Source organism: Furipterus horrens, unplaced genomic scaffold (assembly GCF_987537825.1).
Source record: "Furipterus horrens unplaced genomic scaffold, mFurHor1.1.pri manual_scaffold_3, whole genome shotgun sequence".
Taxonomy (NCBI): Eukaryota; Metazoa; Chordata; class Mammalia; order Chiroptera; family Furipteridae; genus Furipterus; species Furipterus horrens.
The window spans coordinates 29615789-29636575 of NW_028327173.1; the positions used below are offsets into that span (position 1 = coordinate 29615789).

The 20787-nt window shown below is 40.2% G+C and overlaps 1 protein-coding gene and 1 pseudogene across 8 annotated transcripts in view; one reads left to right on the forward strand and one right to left on the reverse strand.

Moving 5' to 3' along the window:
• The window catches only part of ST3GAL3 (ST3 beta-galactoside alpha-2,3-sialyltransferase 3), a 194143-nt gene that overhangs the window by 112758 nt on the left and 60598 nt on the right, over nt 1-20787 (forward strand). For all 8 annotated transcript variants that reach the window (XM_090269286.1, XM_090269287.1, XM_090269283.1 and 5 more), the window contains one exon: nt 8278-8370. In XM_090269286.1, the coding sequence (XP_090125412.1) occupies nt 8351-8370 (20 nt within the window). In that variant the 5' untranslated portion in view covers nt 8278-8350. The remainder of the gene's footprint in view (nt 1-8277; nt 8371-20787) is intronic.
• LOC150014760 (large ribosomal subunit protein eL36 pseudogene) lies at nt 17628-17931 on the reverse strand (annotated as a pseudogene).

Below are 20787 nucleotides of genomic sequence, written 5' to 3' on the forward strand. Positions count from 1 at the left end.
ATATTTTTGTTGGACTTTCCTGCAGCTTGATTTTCTGGAACTTCTGGTTGTCTCCAGTTCTGAGGTAGTTGTATTCCTTCCTAGTTGTGGAGGGAGACACAGTGTGTCCACTTACACCTCCATCTTAGCTGAAGTCCCTAAAGAAAAATTAATACCAATACTTCTCAAACTTTTTCACAAAAGTGAAGAGGAGGGAACACTTTCAAACTCAGTTTACTAGACCAGCATTTATTACCCTGATACCGAAAGCAATGACACTACAAGAAAAAAAGATTACAGACCAATATCCCTGAAGAACACAGATGCAAAAGTCTCGACAAAATTTTAGCAAACTGAATTCAAATGCATTAAAAGGATCATACACCATAATCAAGTGAGATTTACTCCAGGATGCAAGATTTGTTCAATATCCACAAATCAATCTATGTGATACAAAATGAAGGATGAAAATCATATTATCATTTCAATAAATGGAGATAAAGCATTTGACAAAACTCAACATCTATTTATAATAAAAACTCAACAAAATGAGTATAGAGGAAATGTAACACAATATAATAAAAACCATGTTTGAGAACTCCACAGCTGACATCATACTCAATGGTAAAAACCTGGAAGGTTTCCCTCTAAGATCAGGCATTAGACAAGGATACCCACTCTAGTCACTTTTATTCATTGTAGTACTAGAAGTCCTAGCCAAAGCAATTGGGCAAGAAAAAGAAATAATAGGCATCCAAATCTGAAAAAAAGTAAAACTGTCTGTATTTGCGGATAACAAGATATTTTTTAAAAACCCTAAATATTCCACCGTAAGACTGTTAGAACTATTAAACAAATCTAGTGATGTTGCAAGATATAAAATCAATACACAAAAATTAGTTTTGTTTCTGCCCAGGTTGGTATGGCTCAATGGGTTGGGTGCTGGCCTGCAAACTGAAAGGTTGCCAGTTGGAATCCTGTTTGGGACATATGCCTGGGATCTGGGCCAGGTTTCCAGTTGGGGGCATGTGAGAGGCAATCGATTGATGTTTTTCTCACACATTGATGTTTCCCTCTCTTTCTCCCTTCCTTCTCCTCTCTCTAAAAAAATTAAGTCTTTTAAAAAATTAGTTGTGCTTCTGTACACTGATAATGAATAATCCCATTTACAGTTACATCACAGATAATAAAATACCCAGGAATAAATTTAAGGAAGGGAAAAACCCATGCACTGAAAATTATAAGATATTGATGAGAGAAATTGAAGAAAACACAAATAAATTGAAAGATATTTCATGCTAATGGATTAAAAGTATTAACATTATTAAAATGTCCATACGCCCTGAGTGGTGTGGCTCAGTGGGTTGGGCGTCCTTTCACAAACTTAAAAGTCGCAAGTTCGATTCCCAGTGAGGGCACATGCCTGAGATGCAGGCCAGGTCCTTGGTTGGTGGCGTGTGAGAGGCAACCAATCCATGTTTCTCTCACACATCAATGTTTCTCTCTCTTTCTCCAACCCTTCCCCTCTATTAAAAAGAAAATGTCCATACTACTCAAAATAATCTACAGATTCAATGCAAATCCCTATCAAATTCATGATTTGAAATTTTATATTTTCAACATAGAACAATACATCTTTTAACTATGTCTTCTGGGTCTCTTTCAGCCCCACATGCCTGGGTCTAAGAGCTATACTCTCTTAGAGGATTATTATAAAGGTAAATTAGATAATTAGGTCAACTGCCTGGCCCATGCTTTATGCTCAATAAATCTTAGTTTCCTTGTTCTTTTCACTATCACCCAGAAAGAGGATGTGTTGTTGTTGCTGTTGGTTTCATTTTTTTCAAAGAAACAAAATGAGTTGAATAGTCACAACAGATCCGTGGTAGTCTGTGGCAATTACCTATACAGCTCAGGCCTAAAGATTTTGCAAGAGCTTATTGGAGAGCATCCTTCCAGTCAAAATGAAGTAAATAACACGACCCTGGGTACAAAGTTATACTGCGGTAATGTCAGCTCCAGAATCACTGATCAAGCAGCAGAGTAACCTGGTATATTGAAAATATATTGCTGTGCTTAGCACCAAGAGCTATAAGGCAGGGCCTCCAGAGCTGAGAAATACCACAGATTCCAGTTGGCTCAGATCAAGCAGTTCTTCTTTTCTTAAAGTGATGAAAGAAACATGAGAGAGTGCTGCCAAGTTTATCACAGATCGCTGTAAGTGAGGCGAAAACTATATAGAAGCCCAAGTCTGCTTTGGAGTTCACAAAGAGCAAAGAGTCATTGATATTCAGGGCAGGATGGGTCAACACCACCCCAAATGTGCGTGAATGAAGAGACTCCTGATACTGCAAGAAGAGCCAGAAAACCTGTAATAATGGAGTTATGAGGTTAAAGTGGAGAGGCTGTCATTCTTAAGAAGAAAAGTTTCCGACTTGGAGCTTAAAAGGATCATTGGCAGTATTAAATAACCTTTCATATATAAAGACTATTTCAGGAAAAAAAAGTTAAAATAAAAATACTTAATGACAGAATAGGATTACTAACTCTAACCTAATTGCTTCTTTCATTTCCCAAGTAATGTCATTGTTCCAGAAACAACCCTCTAGTAATTGGAGAAAAGCATCTTCATTAGGAAGGTGAGGGAGGACAGAACTGAAGAAGCAGTGGGGTTGAGCTCTGTGCCGAGGCTTCTTATCTGTTTGTTCCTTCTAGTCCTCACAGCACAGTAATATTGGCTACCTTTAAGTTGCTATATTTGCTTGAAAGGAAACTAATGTTTATTAACTATTATTATATTTGCCAGGCAGTGTGCCGAGTATCTTACATGGTCTTATTTCATTCTCACAATCAGTTCTTTGACCTCTACATCAGTAAACTAGCACATGGAATGAGGGAGGGAGCAAAGGAGGGAGCTAATTTGAGTTCAGTCCTTTTTGAGTCTTAGAAATTAGACTATTGGTCACAGATGCCCATCACTGCTCTATAGAGTCCTCAGGAATTAGCGTTAAAGCTCCTTCTCCATTTTCTGCAGCCATCACCACCTCTTCCCAACACTTCCTGTCAGTTAACTTTCCAAGTCAAGGTAACCAATTAGTTTGAATCCAACAAATATTTTGTTGGATACTTATACAAGGTCTGTCCAGAAAAAGTCCAGCCATTATTAAGTAACGAGAATGGTTTACGCAACATCGATATAGCCTGGCAGCCAAGGAGAGTGGACTGGAATGCACGTGCGTGAAAAATGATGACTTCACTCTACTGGTCAGTGGGAGCAGTAGATGCCATTGAGTGAGCATGTGTAGTGTGTGGCCATTGCATTCAAAATGAATGAGCACGTAGGGCAACGAATCTGCATTAAGTTTTGTGTTAGCTTGAACATTGGTCCACGGATACTATTTGGACGATTCAGAAGGCCACGGCTATGGGCAGCTGGTGATTGGCAGCTTCATCACAGCAATGTGCCCACTCTTGCATCATGTCTTCTGCAGTGTTTTTTGGCAAAACATCAAATCACCCAGGTGACTCAGCCCAGTTTTGGCGCCTTGTGACTTAGCTTTTCCCAAAAATAAAATCACCTGTGAAAGGGACGAGATTTCAGACTGGGAATGAGATTCAGGAAAATAAGACAGGGCAGCTGATAGTGGGCAATTGCAAGAACTCTGTGAGGTCCCAAGGTGCCTGTTTTGAAGGGGACTGAGGCATCATTGTGCTGTGTAAAATGTCTTGTATCGACTTCAATAAATGTCTCTATTTTTCATATTACATGGCTGGATACCTTCTGGACAGACCTCACCTATTCTGTGCTATGCATGGTGCTCTGTGCTATGTACTATGATCAGTTTCCATGGTCTAGGAGAGAAAGATATGTAAATGCATAATTACTCTTCAGTGTAATGTGTTAGGCCATAACTATGTCCTAGTCATTATTGTGTCCCTAATCCCAGGTGAATGTCTGGTACATGACAATGAGACTGTCACAGTTAACATGCACTGAGACAGAAACTGTATGCCAGGCATCATACTAAGAGCTTTATTTTCAACATAATTCTCACAAGTTTAAGAAGTAAGTACTAGTATAATCTCAGTTTTGAAGACGTGGAAATTAAGGCACAGAGCAATTAAATAACCTACCTGAAGTCACACAGCTAGTAAGGGATAGAGTGAGGGTACAAATCCGAGCAGAGTGACTCTGTTGCCTCTAAATATTTGTTCAGTGAGTGACTGAATGAATGAGAGGAAGGAAGGGAAGGGGAGGGGAGAGAAAGAGTGTGTGGAAACAAGTGAGCAAGCTAAAGGTAAAAGTCAGCTCTAGGTAACATGGGGTCCATAGGCAGGATGGGTTGGTCCTACTCCAAAAGGGAAGTAATCATGAAAAGCTTCATAAAGGAAGCGGTATTGCAAGATGAAGAGCTAGTCAGAGCACAGGGCAGGGCAGGGTAAGCAGAGCTAAGGCCAACCCTTCTTTTGTGTTAGATCCTTTTCTCTTCACCCAAAGACATTTCTCCTATCGCTACTGCATCACTGAGTTTTTCTCTTATTCTCTTATAGCTTATAAACATGCTAGAATATTTCCTATTCTCGAAAACCGTATTTTCCTTATTTCTTTCCTCCAGCTATTGCCCCATTTTTATGTCTCCCTTTATAGCAAAACTAAAAATAGTTTATATCCCGTGACTCCAATTCTTCTGTTTTTTCTTAAACCCAGTGAAATCAGCATTTTGTTCTCTCACCCCTACCCCTCCAGTGAAACAGCTTTTTTCAAGGTCAGGAGTAACCTTTATGTTGCCAAATCCAGCTATCAGTAAGGGCCACACCAGGCCTACTGCAGTGTTTGAGACAGTTGGTCCATCTGTCCTTGAGCCACCTCCTTCTCTTGGCAACTGAGACATCACACTCTTTCCTGGTTATTTTTCTGCCCACGGACTGCTCCTTTGAGCCCCTGGCAGTGCTACCCCCACCTCCCAAGTGTTGATCCTTAAAATGTGTACATCGATCAAGGCACTCTCCCACTGGAAATCACTCAGCGACTCTCCCCTATGACAGAACCCAAACTTGAGCCAAGTGTTCAAAGCCTCCATGACCTGGCTGCCTGGCTCTACCACCTCATCCTGCATGGTACATTTGTGGTGCTCTAGAGGACAGCCAGCCCCTCCAAATGGGCTTTCTCACTACACCCTCCCACGATCCCTGGGAATTGAGTGGTTCCCATTTGCAGATGAGGAAGCTGAGCATCGGATTTTTCCATCACTTGTCCAACGCCGTGCAGCTTGCTAGTGTCCTCTGAGAACGTTTCTGATTCTAGATCCTATACTCTTCCCATTTACAACCCATTGCTTGGCCTGATTCCTTAAACTTGGTGCTTTTGAGTGAAGCAGAGGAGTGGAAGTCTGTTTCCTTCTTTTGGACTCTAGTCTGTCCATCTGGATTTCCTCTTGAAAGTGCAGTGGTTTATACTGATCACCCCAGGGGCTTGGTAGTCACGTTTGTAGGACAATGGGTGCTCTTACTGGCTGAAATGCTAAGTCTCCCAAAATGAAAGGCAGCTGCAGAGTATGAGAAGAAACAAGGGATGAATGATTTGATCAGACATCTGTGGGGGCCTCTTGGCATTTGGAGTTGACTGCCTTAGAGAAACTAAGTATTCTGGCCCGAGGGAGTTGGCAACTCTTAGTCTCAGTGGTTTTGACCGCTAACTGCCCCAGAGGTCCCAGCCTACTGTATGACTCAGAATGCCCAACATTCCCCCTATTATTCTCTCGCTGGGATAGTCAGGAGGCCATGTCTAAGGCATTTTAATTTGGTAATAACTTGACCGGCCCACTGTCCCCAGGGCTGTTGTGTTTTTGAAGTGACTGTTGCTTTCGGAATGGGAGGGGGTTGATTGAGAGCCGCTCATTTTTATATGTGACAACCTTGCACTGCCATGGAAAGAGCCTTTCCTGCTGGGTTCTGGCTCCCTTGTGCTCCAGCTTGCCAGTGCTCCCTCTTCTCCATTATAGATTACCAGGGTCCGTGGACCCTGGGCTGTCCCAGAGCCCTGGTTCTTGAAGCACCTTGTCTAAAGTTAATGGTGTAAATCAGAGAGGAAAAAGGTGGCCAAGGTTTGTCTCTTATTGTATATGTATTTCTGTGATGCATTATGTGAAAGAGGCAACTGCCATTCATTTTTCATCTTCTTTGTGAAACTTTCTGGAATTCAGGTAGACTGCAGGAGCTGCTGTGTGAGGCGGGGAAGCAGACATGGGGGACTGGAAGATAAGGATAGGAGGGACTCATTGTCTCGCTGCTCATACACACCCTTCTTGACCCTCATCTCGATCCCATCTCCAATTGCACAGACCACTTGTGCACTACCCCAGGCTCTGCTTCCCTCTGTGATGGCACTTCCTGTGATCCATGCTGGTGGTAGTACCATGTTAAGAACTCCTGCACTGGTGTTAGAAACAAGTTCAAATCCGGTATCTGCCACTTAGTAGTTGTATGATCTTGGATAAGTCTCTTCCTCTTTCTGAAGTTGTATGGAAATTAATAATTAATAGCATCTACTCACATAGCTATTGAAAGGAATACTTGAAAAAAATCTGTAATGTTTTAATCCCTGTGCCTAGTCCAAAATCTTCCATTAAGTTTAGTAATTGAACTGAAGTTTATATTTTGTTTCTGAAATACAGTTATGTAAATTCTCTTGTTAAGCCTTTGACTTTCTTTTGCCTACCAAATAAAGTCCCAACTCTGGCTTGTCACTCAGCATTTGCTTTTGCATTTCAGGCTTTATATTTCATTGGGAGGGAAGGCTAAAAAACCAATGTACATTTCTAGAAGAAATTGCACATGGGTACAGATGAGCTTGTCTAAATTCACTGAGCAGTTACTGTGTGTAGGGCCCTGGTCTGGGCCCTCAGGGGCACATGAGTGAATCACACATGGCACATTGAGAAGCTGCCACATCATCACTTCTGGCTCTCTAGTACAGGCGCCAGCATCCCCCTAACACCAGCCCCCAACACCACCACCTTGTATGACCCCACCCAGTCCCCGAGGAAGACAGCCATGAGGGAAAACTTGCCCCAGGGCCCCAGCACACTGCAGCCGCTGGGCATCAGAGTGATCAGAGTTTTGGCAGTGGGCCCAAGGCTGGAGGCGGGGGAGGTTGGGACTGGGAACTGGCAGCCAGCCAGGACTTCCTCGGGTGCCCCTGCATGCAGAGCCGCCAGCCCCAGCAGTCGCTGAATGTGGCTGTTCTTCTGTGGTGGTTTTCTCTAGACTACTCCAGCCCCACACTGAACATGTAAAGACATTGAAGGCCAAAGATGTGAGGTGACTTGACTCCAGTCACACAGCAACGACTCCAGGGCTAGAACACACAAGTTTTCTGAAAAATACTCAGCCATCTCTGACTTGTGGGTTCCTAAGATTGTCTTGGTTCCAGTCCAAGTACAGTGAGACTGTCGGGGTCATTTTGTTCCTTCATAAAATTATATGGGTCTCCTGTTTACCCATTCCTGTGTGAGGTACTGGGGGCGCAGGGTTAAATCCTGACTCTGCGGTCGGGGAATTACAGTATAAAGAGGGAGACGTATTACCAACAACTGCAGCACAGGGTAGCAAGTGCTGATGGGGGTGAGCTTGTAATGTGGGTGGCAGGGGGCAGAGGAGGCACTTAGCCCAGTCCGGAGGTCAGAGAATGACGCCCAGCGAAGCTGACATCTGAGCTTAGTTTTGAAAAACCAGAAGGCATAGCCAAGTGGAGAAAGTCAAGGAAGAACATTCTAGGCAGAGAATAGAAGAGCACGAGAGCATTCTCAGCTAAGCCTCTGATGATTACAGTAAAAACTCCAACATACGTACGATTTGTATTCAGGGCACCATGCATGGTTCTCACTGGCCGGAGAGAATGGAGGCAGGTGACGTGTGGGAATATAGGAGTGCTGAGGGGGTGGTGCTGCTGACTTTATCAAAGCCTGAGCAGCTCTCTCTTTAGATCTCCAGGCTCCATTCTCACAGTCTGATCCCCTTGGTATCAACGTTACTGTGAAGGATCTATGCAAACCCAGTGAGTTTCTTTTACCAAATTCCATTGACAGGCTTTGCTTATTTATCTACCTATTCCTGTGGGGTGTTTTGAATTGGGGGGGCAATGCCCCCCTGAAGCCTTGGTGTAGAAGAGAGACTTGAGTGCTGGTTGTGGGGAACAAGGCTTTATTCAAGGTTTAAACACCTACAGCTCTTCATAAATTAATAACCCACTGACTGCTGAGTGCCTGGCAAGCTGTGACTTTCCTTCTCTTCTCATAGGCCTGCGGAGTTAGCCACCAAGTACGCAAACTTCTCAGAGGGAGCTTGCAAGCCCGGCTATGCTTCAGCCCTGATGACTGCCATCTTCCCCCGGTGAGTGTACCTCCTCCCCACTGTCTCTGCAGCCTGCCTGGCCCGTGGCGTAGGGGTCAGAAACCCTGCGCTTGTGGCAAGTGGTGTGCTCCAGAGAAAACAAGACTGTCGTAACTTCCCTTCTGCGTCCTTGAGTCTGTGGGTACCTGGAAAGAACTTTGCTTTTAGTTAGTTCCCACCCCAGCCCCACTCGATGGCCTTACTATATCTTACCCCCCTGTTCACCTACCAGTGCAGCTTGTTTCTATGGAGGAGAGGGAGGAGGGAGAACGGATGCAGTTGCCCTGTGAGAACCAGGTATCCAGAGGCAGCCAGACAAGGCTATCCAGCACAGAAGCTCCTAGTCATAGGATCAGTGTCCAGACTTTTTTGGAAGCTAAGAGACCAAAGAGGAGTTTCTGAGGCTGGCTGTTTTCACATCTTCTCTCTTTGTTTATTTTGCTTTCTAGATTCCTGACTTCCTTGACATTAGGCTTGCTGAGAAAAGCTGTGTCAAACCCTGGGAGTTCCTTTTACCAAATTCTGCTGAGGGGCCTCCATTAGTTATCTACCTTTTCCTTTCGGGTTTTCTTTTACTGAAGCTTCAGTGTGGAGAAGAGCCTGACGTGCTGAGGTTGTCTTGCCTGCCAGGGTCATTTCGTTCCTTTAGGAAGTTGTGGGAGTGTCTGACCTGGAGAGGCTGCAGGAAAGGCTGCTCAGGACCCTCTGGGAGTTGGGATGTAGCACTTGGATCATGGAGGAACCCCAGCGGTGGGCCCAGATCACTGGGGAAAGGGCTTGCACCCCATTCCTTAGAAGGCCGAGGTTAAGGCATGCAGTGTGCTTACACAGGAATGCTGAGAAGCACTTGCCCAAATGTGATCCAGGATATTTCGGTTTTATGCTCCTTTTCTTTTTCTAACTGAACAGTACAGGCTCAGCTCCTTGTATAAAACAGGGTCTCCACTGGCTGGATATCTGGCGTTCAGATAGAGCTCTATTTGTCCAGGTCTTGCCTCTAATTGTTTCCAAATATTTTGCTTCCCCCAGCTATTCACTGAGCACCTCTTAAGTGTCTGGCACTGTGTTCCATATTCTTACATGTGTTTTCTCAGGCCTATATGACTCCATGCCCTGGGCCAGACACCTTGAGTTTTCCTTGACTTACATGTAGTTTCTTTTTCTTTTTCTAACTAAAAGTAATACAAGCATGTGATTTTTTTTTTTTTTGAAAGACTCAAATAGCACAAAGGTTGTATACTCCCATTCTAGACCCCTTCCCCAGAGATAGTCAGCATTACCATAAATGGGAACATACTGTACCTTGCTTTTTATAACAGTACATGTTAGAGATTATCCTAATACCAACATTTATATATCCACCTTTTTTAATGATTTCATAATATATAATTATATGGATATATCCATAATATATAATTTATAAATTTTGTAATATAAAATTATATGGAGGTTTATTGAAGTTTAATTTACACATGGTATAATTTACTTTTTAGTGTAGTTGTATGAATTTTGATCAGTGCATACCTTTGTATAACTACAACAATCAACAGAACATTTCTATCATCACCCCCAAAAGTTTCCTGGTGCTCCTTTTCCCTGAGCCCCCAGACTCTGACAAATACTGATCATTTTTCTGTCCCTATAATATTTTCAGAATGTCATATAAATGGAATCTTACAGTATGTAGGCTTTTAAGTCCACCTCTTTCATTTATTAAAATGGAAGATTCACCATGTGTTGTGTGTATCAGTTCTTTGTTCCTTTTTGTTGCTGAATGATATTCCCTTGTATGAATGTAACTGTCTGTTTATCTGTTCAGCAGTCAAAAGACATTTGAGTTAATTCCAGTTTTTAGCTATTAAAATAGAGCCACTATACACATTTGCATATGGGATATATGCCTCACTTTATAAGAAACGGCCAAACTTTTCCAAAGTAACTACATTATTTTGCTTTCCCACAATGTGTGAGAGTTTCAGGGGTCCTATATCTGTGTCATCAGTCTTTCTAGTTTTGGCTGTTCTAGTAGGTTTAGAGTGATAGTTCACTGTGATTTTAACTTGCATTTTACTAATGACTAATGATGTTAAGTATCATTTTCATGTCCTTTTTTCATATTTTACCTTTGAGAACCATCCAAATCTGTTGCCATCTTTTAATTGATTCTTTGTCTTCTTAATCGAATTCTAAGATGACAAGCCCTTTGTCAGACAAGTGATTTACAAATATTTTCTTTCAGTCGATAGCTTGTCTTTTCATTCTCTTAACAATGTCTTTCATAGGACAGAAATTTTTAATCTTGATGAAGCCTAATTTATCAATTCTTTCTTTAATAGATTTTGTATTTGTTCTTTTATCGAAAGGTTTTTTTCTTTTTCTTTTTTCTGGAACTTATATAGGTTAAGCTTTCATTTAGGTCTATGACCCATTTCAAGTTAATTTTTATATATAGTAAAAGGTAAGGGTTGAGGTTCATTTTTTGCCGGTAGATGTTCAGTTGTTCCAGAGCCATTTGTTGAAGACTAGCCTTTCTGCATTGAATTACCTTGACATGTTTGTTGAAAATCAGTTAAACGTATATGTGTGGGCCTATTTCTGGATTCCTTGTTCTAGTGTGTTATCTCTATGTCTATCCTTGCACCAGTATAATACGTATGTAATCATGTTTCTTTTAATAAAGACGGTTTTTTATTTCTTCCCTTCCAATCAAATGCTTTGACTCCTTTTTCTTGCCTCACTGCACTGGCTAGACTCAGTACAGTGTTGAACAGATGAAGGGGGAAGGAACATACTTGCCTTGTTCCCAGTCTTTGCAGGAAAGCATTTAGTCTTTCACCATTATGGTATTGGCTGTAGGTTTTTTCACTGATACCTTTTTTTAGGTAGAGGAAGTTCTCTTCTATTCCTGGCTTGTTGAGAAATTGTATCATGAATAGATGTTGAATTTTGTCAAATGCTTTTTCTGCATTTCTTTAAAAGACTTTATTTAGTTATGTTTTTAGAGTGAGGGAAGGGAGGGAGAAGGAGAGGGAGAGAAACATCAATGTGTGGTTGTCTCTCGTGTGCCCCCAACTGGGGACCTGGCTTGCAACCCAGACATGTGCTCTGACTGGGAATCAAACCAGCGACCTCTTGGTTCACAGGCTGGCGCCCAATTATGGAGCCAGACCAGCCAGGTTTCTGCATCTTTTGAGATGACCATATGCCTTTTCTTTTTTTAGTCTATTAATATGATAAATCACATTGATTTTTTTTCATTTATTAATTTTTTTTAATGCTGAACCAAACTTTTATTTCTAAGATAAACTTCATTTGGTCTTAATGTATTATTATTTTTATATCTTGCTGAATTCAACTTACAGATGTTCCGTTAAGGATTTTTGTTTCCCTCTGTATGAAAGATATTGGTCTATAATTTTCTTTTATTGTAATATCTTCATTTTTGTTATCAGGGTAAAGCTGACCTCATAAAAGTAAGGAGAAACTAGTCCTTTATCTACAGTTCACTGAAAGTTTTATGTAGAATTGATAATATGTTTCCATAAGTGTTTGATGGAATTCACTACCAAAGACATCTAGGCCTAGAGTTTTCTTTACGGAAAAGGTTTTTTATTAAGAATTATATTTCTTTAATAGATCTGGGGCTTTTCTATCTCAATTCAGGTTTTCCTATTTCTTCTTTGATAGTTTGTGTCTTTGAAGGAATTTGTATATTTCATCTAAGTTGTTGAATTTATTGCCATAAAATTGTTCATAATAATAGTCTTTTATTATTCCTGTAATGCCTGGGATCTCTAGAGAGATCCTCTCTTTCATGCCTGGTATTAGTAATTTTATGATTTTTTTCTTTTTTCCCTAAACTGCATGGTTAGTAGTTTATCATTTTTATTGATCTCAAAGAACTAGTTTTTGGATTTATTGAGTCTTCTCTTTTATTATTTTTTAACTATGTTGTTGATTTTAACTCTTTAGTATTTCCTGCCTTCCACTTATTTAGGGTTAATTTGTTCTTTTTTGTCTTATTGTTTTTTAAGCTAGAAGGGTTAGACCATTGATTTGATTTTTTTTTCTAATATAAGCATTTAATGCTCTAAATTTCCCTTTAGGTTCTTAGGAACTTTTTTGCTTAATTTCCAAATATTTGAGGATGTTTTAGATATCTTTATGTTATAGATTTCTGATTTATTTTTGTTGTGATCAAAGAATATACCTTGCATGATTTTAATACTTTTAAATTGATAGAGATCTGAATTATGGGATAAAATATGGTCTGTCTTGGTGATCATTCTGTGCATTTGATAAAAATGTTTCTGCTGTCATTGGGTATTCTACAAATGGCAATCAGATTAGGTTAGTTGGTAGTGTTTGTCAAATCTCCTTCCCTATATCCTTATTCATTTTCTGTCAATTACTGACAGAGGGATATGGAAGTCTCCATTTAACAGTTTTGCTTCATGTATTTTGAAGCTCTGCCATTTAGTACATAAACATTTAGGATTGTTGGAGCCCTTGCAGAATAGATTCCTTCATTTTTCTGATATGTCTCTTTTTTCCCCAGTAACAATCCTTGTGCTAAAATCTTTCATGTTTGATATTAATATAACCATTCCAGCCTTTTAAAAATTAGCTTCATGATGTTATATATTTTTTTATCCTTTTATGGTTTTTCGGTGAGAAAAGAGTATGTTTGTGTTTACCCTTGAGCTCAGAGAAGTTGGGTCTTGGTGTGGTTGGCAGCAGTTCATTCTTTTACATTTGACCTAGCTGTGCCTTTATAGTTAAGGTGCGTTTCGTGTAGACAGCACATAACCGAGTCTTGCTTTTTAATCCAATCTGACAATGTCAGCCTTTTATTGGAATGCTTATACCATTACATTTAATGTAATCATCAGCGTTTTGCTATTAGTTTTCTGGTTTTTTCCCCCCCTTTCTTTTCCTGGCTCCTTTTGGATTAATTAAATGTGTTTTGTAGTTTCATTTTACCTCCACTATTGGTTTAATAGCTGTACCTTTTTTGTTTTATGTTTTTCATGATTATTCTAGAGTTTACAATATACATCTTTAATTTATAATCTATTTTTAAGTAATATTTTGGGACTTCACTTAGAGCTTAAGAACCATACAAATATATTTCATTCCCCCCTCCCCATCATTTGTGCTATTTTTGTCATACATTTTACATCTATATATATATTATAAACCCAAACAACATTGTTCTTGCTTATTTTTGTTTGAAACAGTTAATTATTTTAAAATGTTTTTTAAATGAGGGGGAAAGACAACCTGTGGGATTGGAGAAGACATTCTCAAATCATATATCTGGTGTGGGGTTAGTGTCCAGAATTTATAAAGGACTACAACTCAACAATAACAACAAAAATGGGCAAAGGACTTGAGTAGACATTTCACCAAAAAAGATGTATAAATGGCCAACAAACGCATTAAAAAGATGTTCAACCACTGTTAGAGAAATGTACATGAAAACCACAGTGAAATAAATACCACCTCCCTCCCATTAGGATGGCTGCTATTTTTAAAAAGCAGAAAATAATAGGTGTTGATGAGGACGTGGAAATATTGGAACCCTTGTGCACTGTTGGTGGGAATGTTAAACTGTGCGGCCATTGTGGAAAACAGTAATTTGTAATTTGGAATTCCAAAATATTGAAAATAGAATTACTGTATGACCCAGCAATTTCATTTCTGGGTGTATCCCCAAAAGAAATGAAAGCAGAGTCTCAAAGAGATATTTGCATACCCATTTTCATAGCAGCATTATTCATAATAGCCAGAACAACCCCAGTGTCCATCAACAGCTGAAAGGGTAAACCAAATGTGGTCTGTATATACGACAGAATATTATTTACTTTTTTAAAAAGAAAGGCAGTTCTGACATACGCTACAACATGGATGAAACTTGAGGAATGTTATGCTAAGTAAAATAAGCCAGTCATAGAAAGACAAATATTGTTTGATTCCACTTACCTGAGGTACCTAGAGTACTCAAATCCATGGAGCTGGAAAGTAGAATGGTGGTTGTGGGGGGCTAGGGGCGGGGAGAAGTGAATTGCTGTTTAATGGATATAGAGTTTCAGTTTTGTAAGATGAAAACAGTTCTGGAGATAAGTTGCTTAATAATGCAAATATACTTAACACTATTGAATTATACACCTGAAAATATTTAAGATGGTAAATATTTATATTGTGTATGTTACCACAATTGGCCATATAAAAAAATTTTAATTAGGGATAAAAGGCTTTTATAGTTACCCACGACCTTATTTTTATTGTTGATCATTCTTCCTTGGTGTAGATATAAATTTCTATATGGTATCCTTTTTCTTTGCCTGGAGAACTTATTTTAGCATGTTTTACAAGGCAAATCTGAAGGCAATGAAGTGTTTAAGCTTTGGTTTGTCTGATAAAGTCTTCATTTTACCTTCAGTTTTTAAAGTTTTTGTTTTTGGGTTTTTTTTGCTGAGTATACAGTTCTATGCTGACAATTTCACATACACACATATAGTACTTTCAAGATATACAGTCATGTGTCACTTAACAATGGGGATCCGATCTGAGAAATGAGTCGTTAGGAGGTTTTGTCATTGTGTGAATGTTATAGAGTGCACTTACACAAACCTAGATGGTACAGCCTTCTGCACACCTGGGCTGTGTGGTATAGCCTCTTGCTCCTAGGCCACAAACCTGTACAACGTGCCACTATACAAAACAACATGAGGTTAAGCACAAGGGAAAATAGCAATCAAGAGATGGGGCCAACTTGAGGTGTACAAGGGCTGCTGCTGGCCTAACATGGCATACTGTTCGATAGCAATTATTTTATTTAAGTATAAAGACTATACTGTAAACTTACAATAAAAATAAATACATAAATCAGTAACATATTCATCTATTACTACCAATGTATATTAATTGTATGTGCAATAATTTTGTGACCAGCAGCACAGAAGGTTTGTTTACACAGACATCACCCAGATAGGTGAGTAAGGTGTTGCACTCCTACATTGCGATGGCTACGACATCACTAGGCTGTAAGAATTTTTCAGCTCCATTATAATTTTATAGGACCACTGTTGCTTATGCTGTCCTTCATTGACCAAAAAGTCATTATACACCACGTGACTATAACCTCATTTTCTTTTGGCTTGCATAGTTTCTAATGAAAATCTCCTATCATTATCTTTTTTACTTTGTATGTAATGTTTCTATTGTTCCTTTGGCTGTTTTTGAGATTTTCTTCTTATCACTGTTTTTCAGCAATTTGATTATGATGATCTTGTTGTGGTTTTCTTTATATTTAGCTTGGGTTTATTTATCTCCTTGGAGCTATGCATTTATAGTTTATTTTTTAAATCAAATTTGAATGGGTTTTGTCCTTATTATTTCAAATATTTTTTTCTGCCCTTCCTTCCTTCCCAGGATTCCACTTACATGTGTTAAACCATTAGTTCCACAGGTTACTGTGTTTGTTGTTCTTGTTGTTTGTTTGTTCCAATCCTATTTCTCTCCATGCTTCATTTTGGATAGTTGAGATTCCTGCGTTTTCACACCCACCAATTCTTCTTTTTCTGTTTTCTTTTCCATTTTTTCATTTTTGTTCTATTACAGTTGTCCCATCTTTCCCCCATTGCTCTCCCCTGCCCCGCCCACCTCCACCCTCTCCCAGAGTCAATCCCCACCCTGTTGTCAATGTCCATGGGTCATTTACATTAGTTCCTTGACTAGACCCTTCCCCTTCTTTACCCCCTTCTCCCCCATTCCAATTTTTCTTTTGTAGTATCTAACCAGCTGTTTATTCCACAGTGTATTTTTATTTCACATATTGAGTTTCCGATTTCTGTAGTTCCATTTAGTTCTTTTTATATCTTCCATTTCATTCCGTATTATGCTCCTGTGTTCTTCTACCTTCTTGAACATATGGAATGTATTTATAATAGCTGCTAATTCCATCATCTCTGTCATTTCTGAGATGGTCTCTATTGATTGATTTTTTCCCTGTTTTTGGCCTGTATTTTCCTGATCCTTTTTATTGGATTCCAGGCAATGCAAATTTTACATTTTTCTGTGCTATATTTTGTTGTACGTATTCCTTTAAATTGTATGAGCTTTCCTTGGGCATTTAGTTACTTGGAATCAGTTGTATCCTTTTGAGGCTTGCTTTTAACATTGTTAGTACATGTCTTGGCCAACCCTTTGTCTACCACAAATTTATCTCTGTTACCAACATGGTACCCTTGTGCATTATGAGGTATTTCCATTCTGGCTGATTTATTTCCACTCTGGTTTATGTGAGTACAGACAACTCCCAGCCCTTGTGAACACCAGGAATTGTTTGATCTACTGCTTCCTGGTGGTCTTTCCTCAACCTCAGAGTTTCCTCTCATGTATGCACAGATCAGTACAGGGCCAAAGATCTGAGGGGACCCTTTTGCCAATCTCTGGAGTTCTCTATACAGCTCTGTCCTTTATGGTGGTCTTCTCCACAAATTCTACTCTCCTGGGCCTCTCTAAACTTTGATATGTTTTCTCAACGCAGAAAGACGACTGGGCTCTGTTGAGATTCCTCGTCCTTTCACTGGCCTGAAAACTCTTCTTTCTATATTTTGACTTGTTTTCTAGTTGTTCAAGATAGGAGGGTAAATCCCAGTCCTGTTCTTCTATCATGGCTGGAAACAGAAGTCCCTTGTTCATTTTCACATAGCATCCCGTTGTAAAAATGCACTATAGTTTATCAGGTCCCTGTCCGTGGACAGTTAGGCAATTGCTGATCTTTACAACTAAAATATTAATTCAGTGGATAACCTTTTTTGTACAATGTGTCCCACACATGCAAGATTATGTATCTAGAATGAAGTGATACTTCTGGATCAAAAGTAATTTTGAAAGTTATTGGCAGATTACCTGCTGTAGTGGCTTTTTAATTTATATCCACTTATAGTAGTTTATAAAGGTGCCTTCCTCTCTGTTTTCTCTTAGCTTTATTATTTATATTTGAATTATTAATTCATCTGGGTTTTTTATTGTTTTGTTTTGTTTTTGGTGTTGGGAGTGATCTCTGGTGTTGAGATACGTTTGTTTTCTTTTCCTGGTGGTTATCTAGTGTTTCTTAATATTTTGATCAAAAATTATAAGTAAATTCAGAATTTTGATTTTTATAGCAATAGTATTTTGACACAAAAGTCTTCATGTAGCCTTTTTTTCTTTCCTGAACAGGTTTTATTACACAGAGGGGGTGGGGCTCAGTCCTTGGTGGCTGCCTTCCTCATGGATGCAAGGACATTGCTCAGCTCCTCTCTATTCCTCTCGGCACAGATGTGTGGAATTTCTTGGAATTTCAGGGCCCTCTTGACCTTAGAGACCTTGAGCAGCTCCATGGCGTGCCATTCATAGCGGGCAAAGCCACACACCTCTCGGGTCATGTCCCACAAGAACCTGGTGTGCTTGGTGAGGTGCCCACGGCAGTGGCTGTACCTTGGCTTGCTCACATTCTTTGTCACCTTGTGACCCTTGTTGAGGCCCATGTGGGGCCATGGGGTAACAGAGAGCAATGGCTGCTGCTCTTCAATGGCTGCCTCACAGAAGGGCTGATACCTTCATGTAGCTCTTGATGTGTTAGTTTTGACACAATCTAATAAAAACAAACCATTAAATCTTTCTTTTTTTTGTTAATTATCAAGTGCTGTGTGAAGCATATTCTTACTCTGTTCCTAAGCTTCACTCCTCTTTGTGCTCATTTAGTCACTGACTCCCACACCTGCCCATAGGTAGTGGCTCAAGCAGTGGTAATGGAAGTGATGCTGACATGCCACCTGTCCAGGCTGCAGAGTCCTGCTTCTCTGGGAAGCCAGCTTTTCCATCTCACACATTTGTGCTGTCTGCTGGGAAATCCTCCTTTCCTTTCTTATTCTTGAAACTTGCCTGCCTGGATGAATCTTCCTCTAGTGAGAGAGAGGGGGCATAGGATCCAAAGAAACTAAAATTTATTGAGCATCTGTTCTGCTCTAAACATTGGATTGGGACCTTTCATCTGTTGGTCTCATGGAATGGAAGAGTCTTCCCTGACCTCCACCCCCCACATACACCCAGTTACTCTTTCCTCAGACTGTACTATTACGTTGCCACACACATAGCTCTATTATTGTATTTATAATTTGTTAATGTTTCTTCTACAATAGTAGGCCATGCACTTCTTAGCATAGAGACATGGTCTTGTTCATCACTGCCAATATTTAGCAGAGCCTTCAGCACATAGTAGGCACCTACTGTTTGCTTTATGAATGGATATTAATATCTTCCCTCAGGAGATTGAAAGTCTGAGAGTGTGAGGAATGTTGACAAAACACTCTTTCAGTGGAGAGAGTTACTGAAAAAAAAATTTTTTTTTTTGACACATACGAATATGTGATAGATTGGAAAGATGAGATTTGGAGACTGAAAGTTCTCATACCTTAAGACTTACAGGCTGTGAGATCGTGGGAAAGTCTGAGCATTACTTAACTCATTAGTCAAGAGGATGAAATGAGATGGTGGCATATCTTGGGGCTATAAATGTTAGATCATTCCAGCAAAATTGTTAGACACTTACTAAGTGAATTTTTACTTTCTCAATGACTTTTATTATAGTCAGGTAAGTTTTTCAGGAAGAAATAAAGATCCCAGAATAGGTCATGGTAAACATTTAAACTATAGGTTTGAAGAAAAATACATAACTCATAAAACCTTAATTGACACACCCATTTTCCTGGCAATGCTCTGCTACATATGTTTGGCTTTTTGTGCTTTGGTGAGAGATTGAGTATCATGTCTTTCAGATGGTGGCCAGTGGAGCCACTCAGCATTGGGAGCAAGTGTGGCATCCACAGGGTAATAAGCCCATGGCAAACATCTTGAGCAGAAAGCAGAACCCAAACCCAGGCCACAGCCATGCTGCAGAGCAATAGCAGCAGCAGTGACCATGATAGCTAACCCCTACAGATGGGTCAGAATTGATGTATCAGGCCCTGTACTAGGACCTTTTTCTGCTTTTTTCTGTTTTAATCCTCCCAACAATCATATGAGATAGGTGTTGTTATTAATCCAATTTTAAGTATAAGGAAATGGAGGTGTAGAGAAGTCAAGCAGTTTGCCCGAGGTCACATAGATAAGAGGTGATGAAGCCTAGTTTTGAACCCAGGCACTCTACAGACCCCACATGCTTAAGTGCTGTGCTTTACTGTTTCATGGACAGGCTGGCTAGTAAGCCAAAGCACAGAGGTCTACCAGATGCCTGGTGGTGGCTAATGAGATATTGGTGCAGAAATTGCCCTCTTGTCCAGCTCTACAAAGGAAAACCTCACTTCTCCTGAGCCACTTTGCTCTAGGAAGGCCACAATGCATGGTGTTTATCTGTGATTGTGTGCTTCCGTGATTCTTAGTGCTAAGAAATCATTGCCATGGTCCAAACCAGATGAATTCCGCAGAGCACAAGGATGGCCTTTGAAACCTTACTGAGCTCTCTGAGGCAGCAAGTCTGGATGGAGTATTGACAAGAGTCCCAGCTGCCTGTTTTAGGACCCTTGCGTGAGAAGGTACAGGAGGCCTATTGCACTGCCCTGGGGGTTTTGAGAGCTTGTGGGCTCCTGGCCAGGGTAGCTGGGTGTCTGCTATTCCCACATTCCAAAGCCCCTCCCTCCCTGCCATTCCAGAGAAGGATTCTGGAACTTTTACCACTACAGTACCCGGGAGGGGTGGTAAGATTGAGAGGCATCCTTGCTCAGCTTTGACCCCTACCATAAAATATGGAGGAGAATAGAGCAACATCCACTTCAACAGAATTATTGTCCTTCCATACTGGGAGCAAACTGAGCCTCCCATGAGTGTGCAGAGGCTTGTTATAATTACGTCCTCTGTTTCCTCACATCCCTCTAACTCTTAATCTCTCGTCTAGCTTCCTCTCCCACTCTTCCCTCCTTGAAATGCCCTAGTCCAGATCACCAAAAAGGACTAACTGACAAATCCAATGGGTAGACCTTCTCTTTTTTTTACATCTCCAAAGCATTTGGCAGTGATGATCTCTTCCTCCGTTTTGAACATTTGAAACTCTTCTCATAAATTCTTTGTCCAGTCCCCCTTTCAGTTCTCTTCCTGCTTCTCTAATTGTTCCTTCTGTCTCTTTGCAAGCACCCTCCTTTTTCTGTGCCTACCCTTAAGTGTTGATATCTGCCAGAGTCCATTTATGTCCCTCTTCTCACTCCTCTGCTTCAGCTAAGACATATGTGGTGATGGCTCTCAAATCTGTGCTGATCCCTACACCCAATACCCAACTTCCTGCTGGACAGCTCCACTTGTATGGCTCTCAAGCATCTCAAAATTAGTGTATCCAACTCATTGCCTATTTCAATGAATGACACTACTATCTAC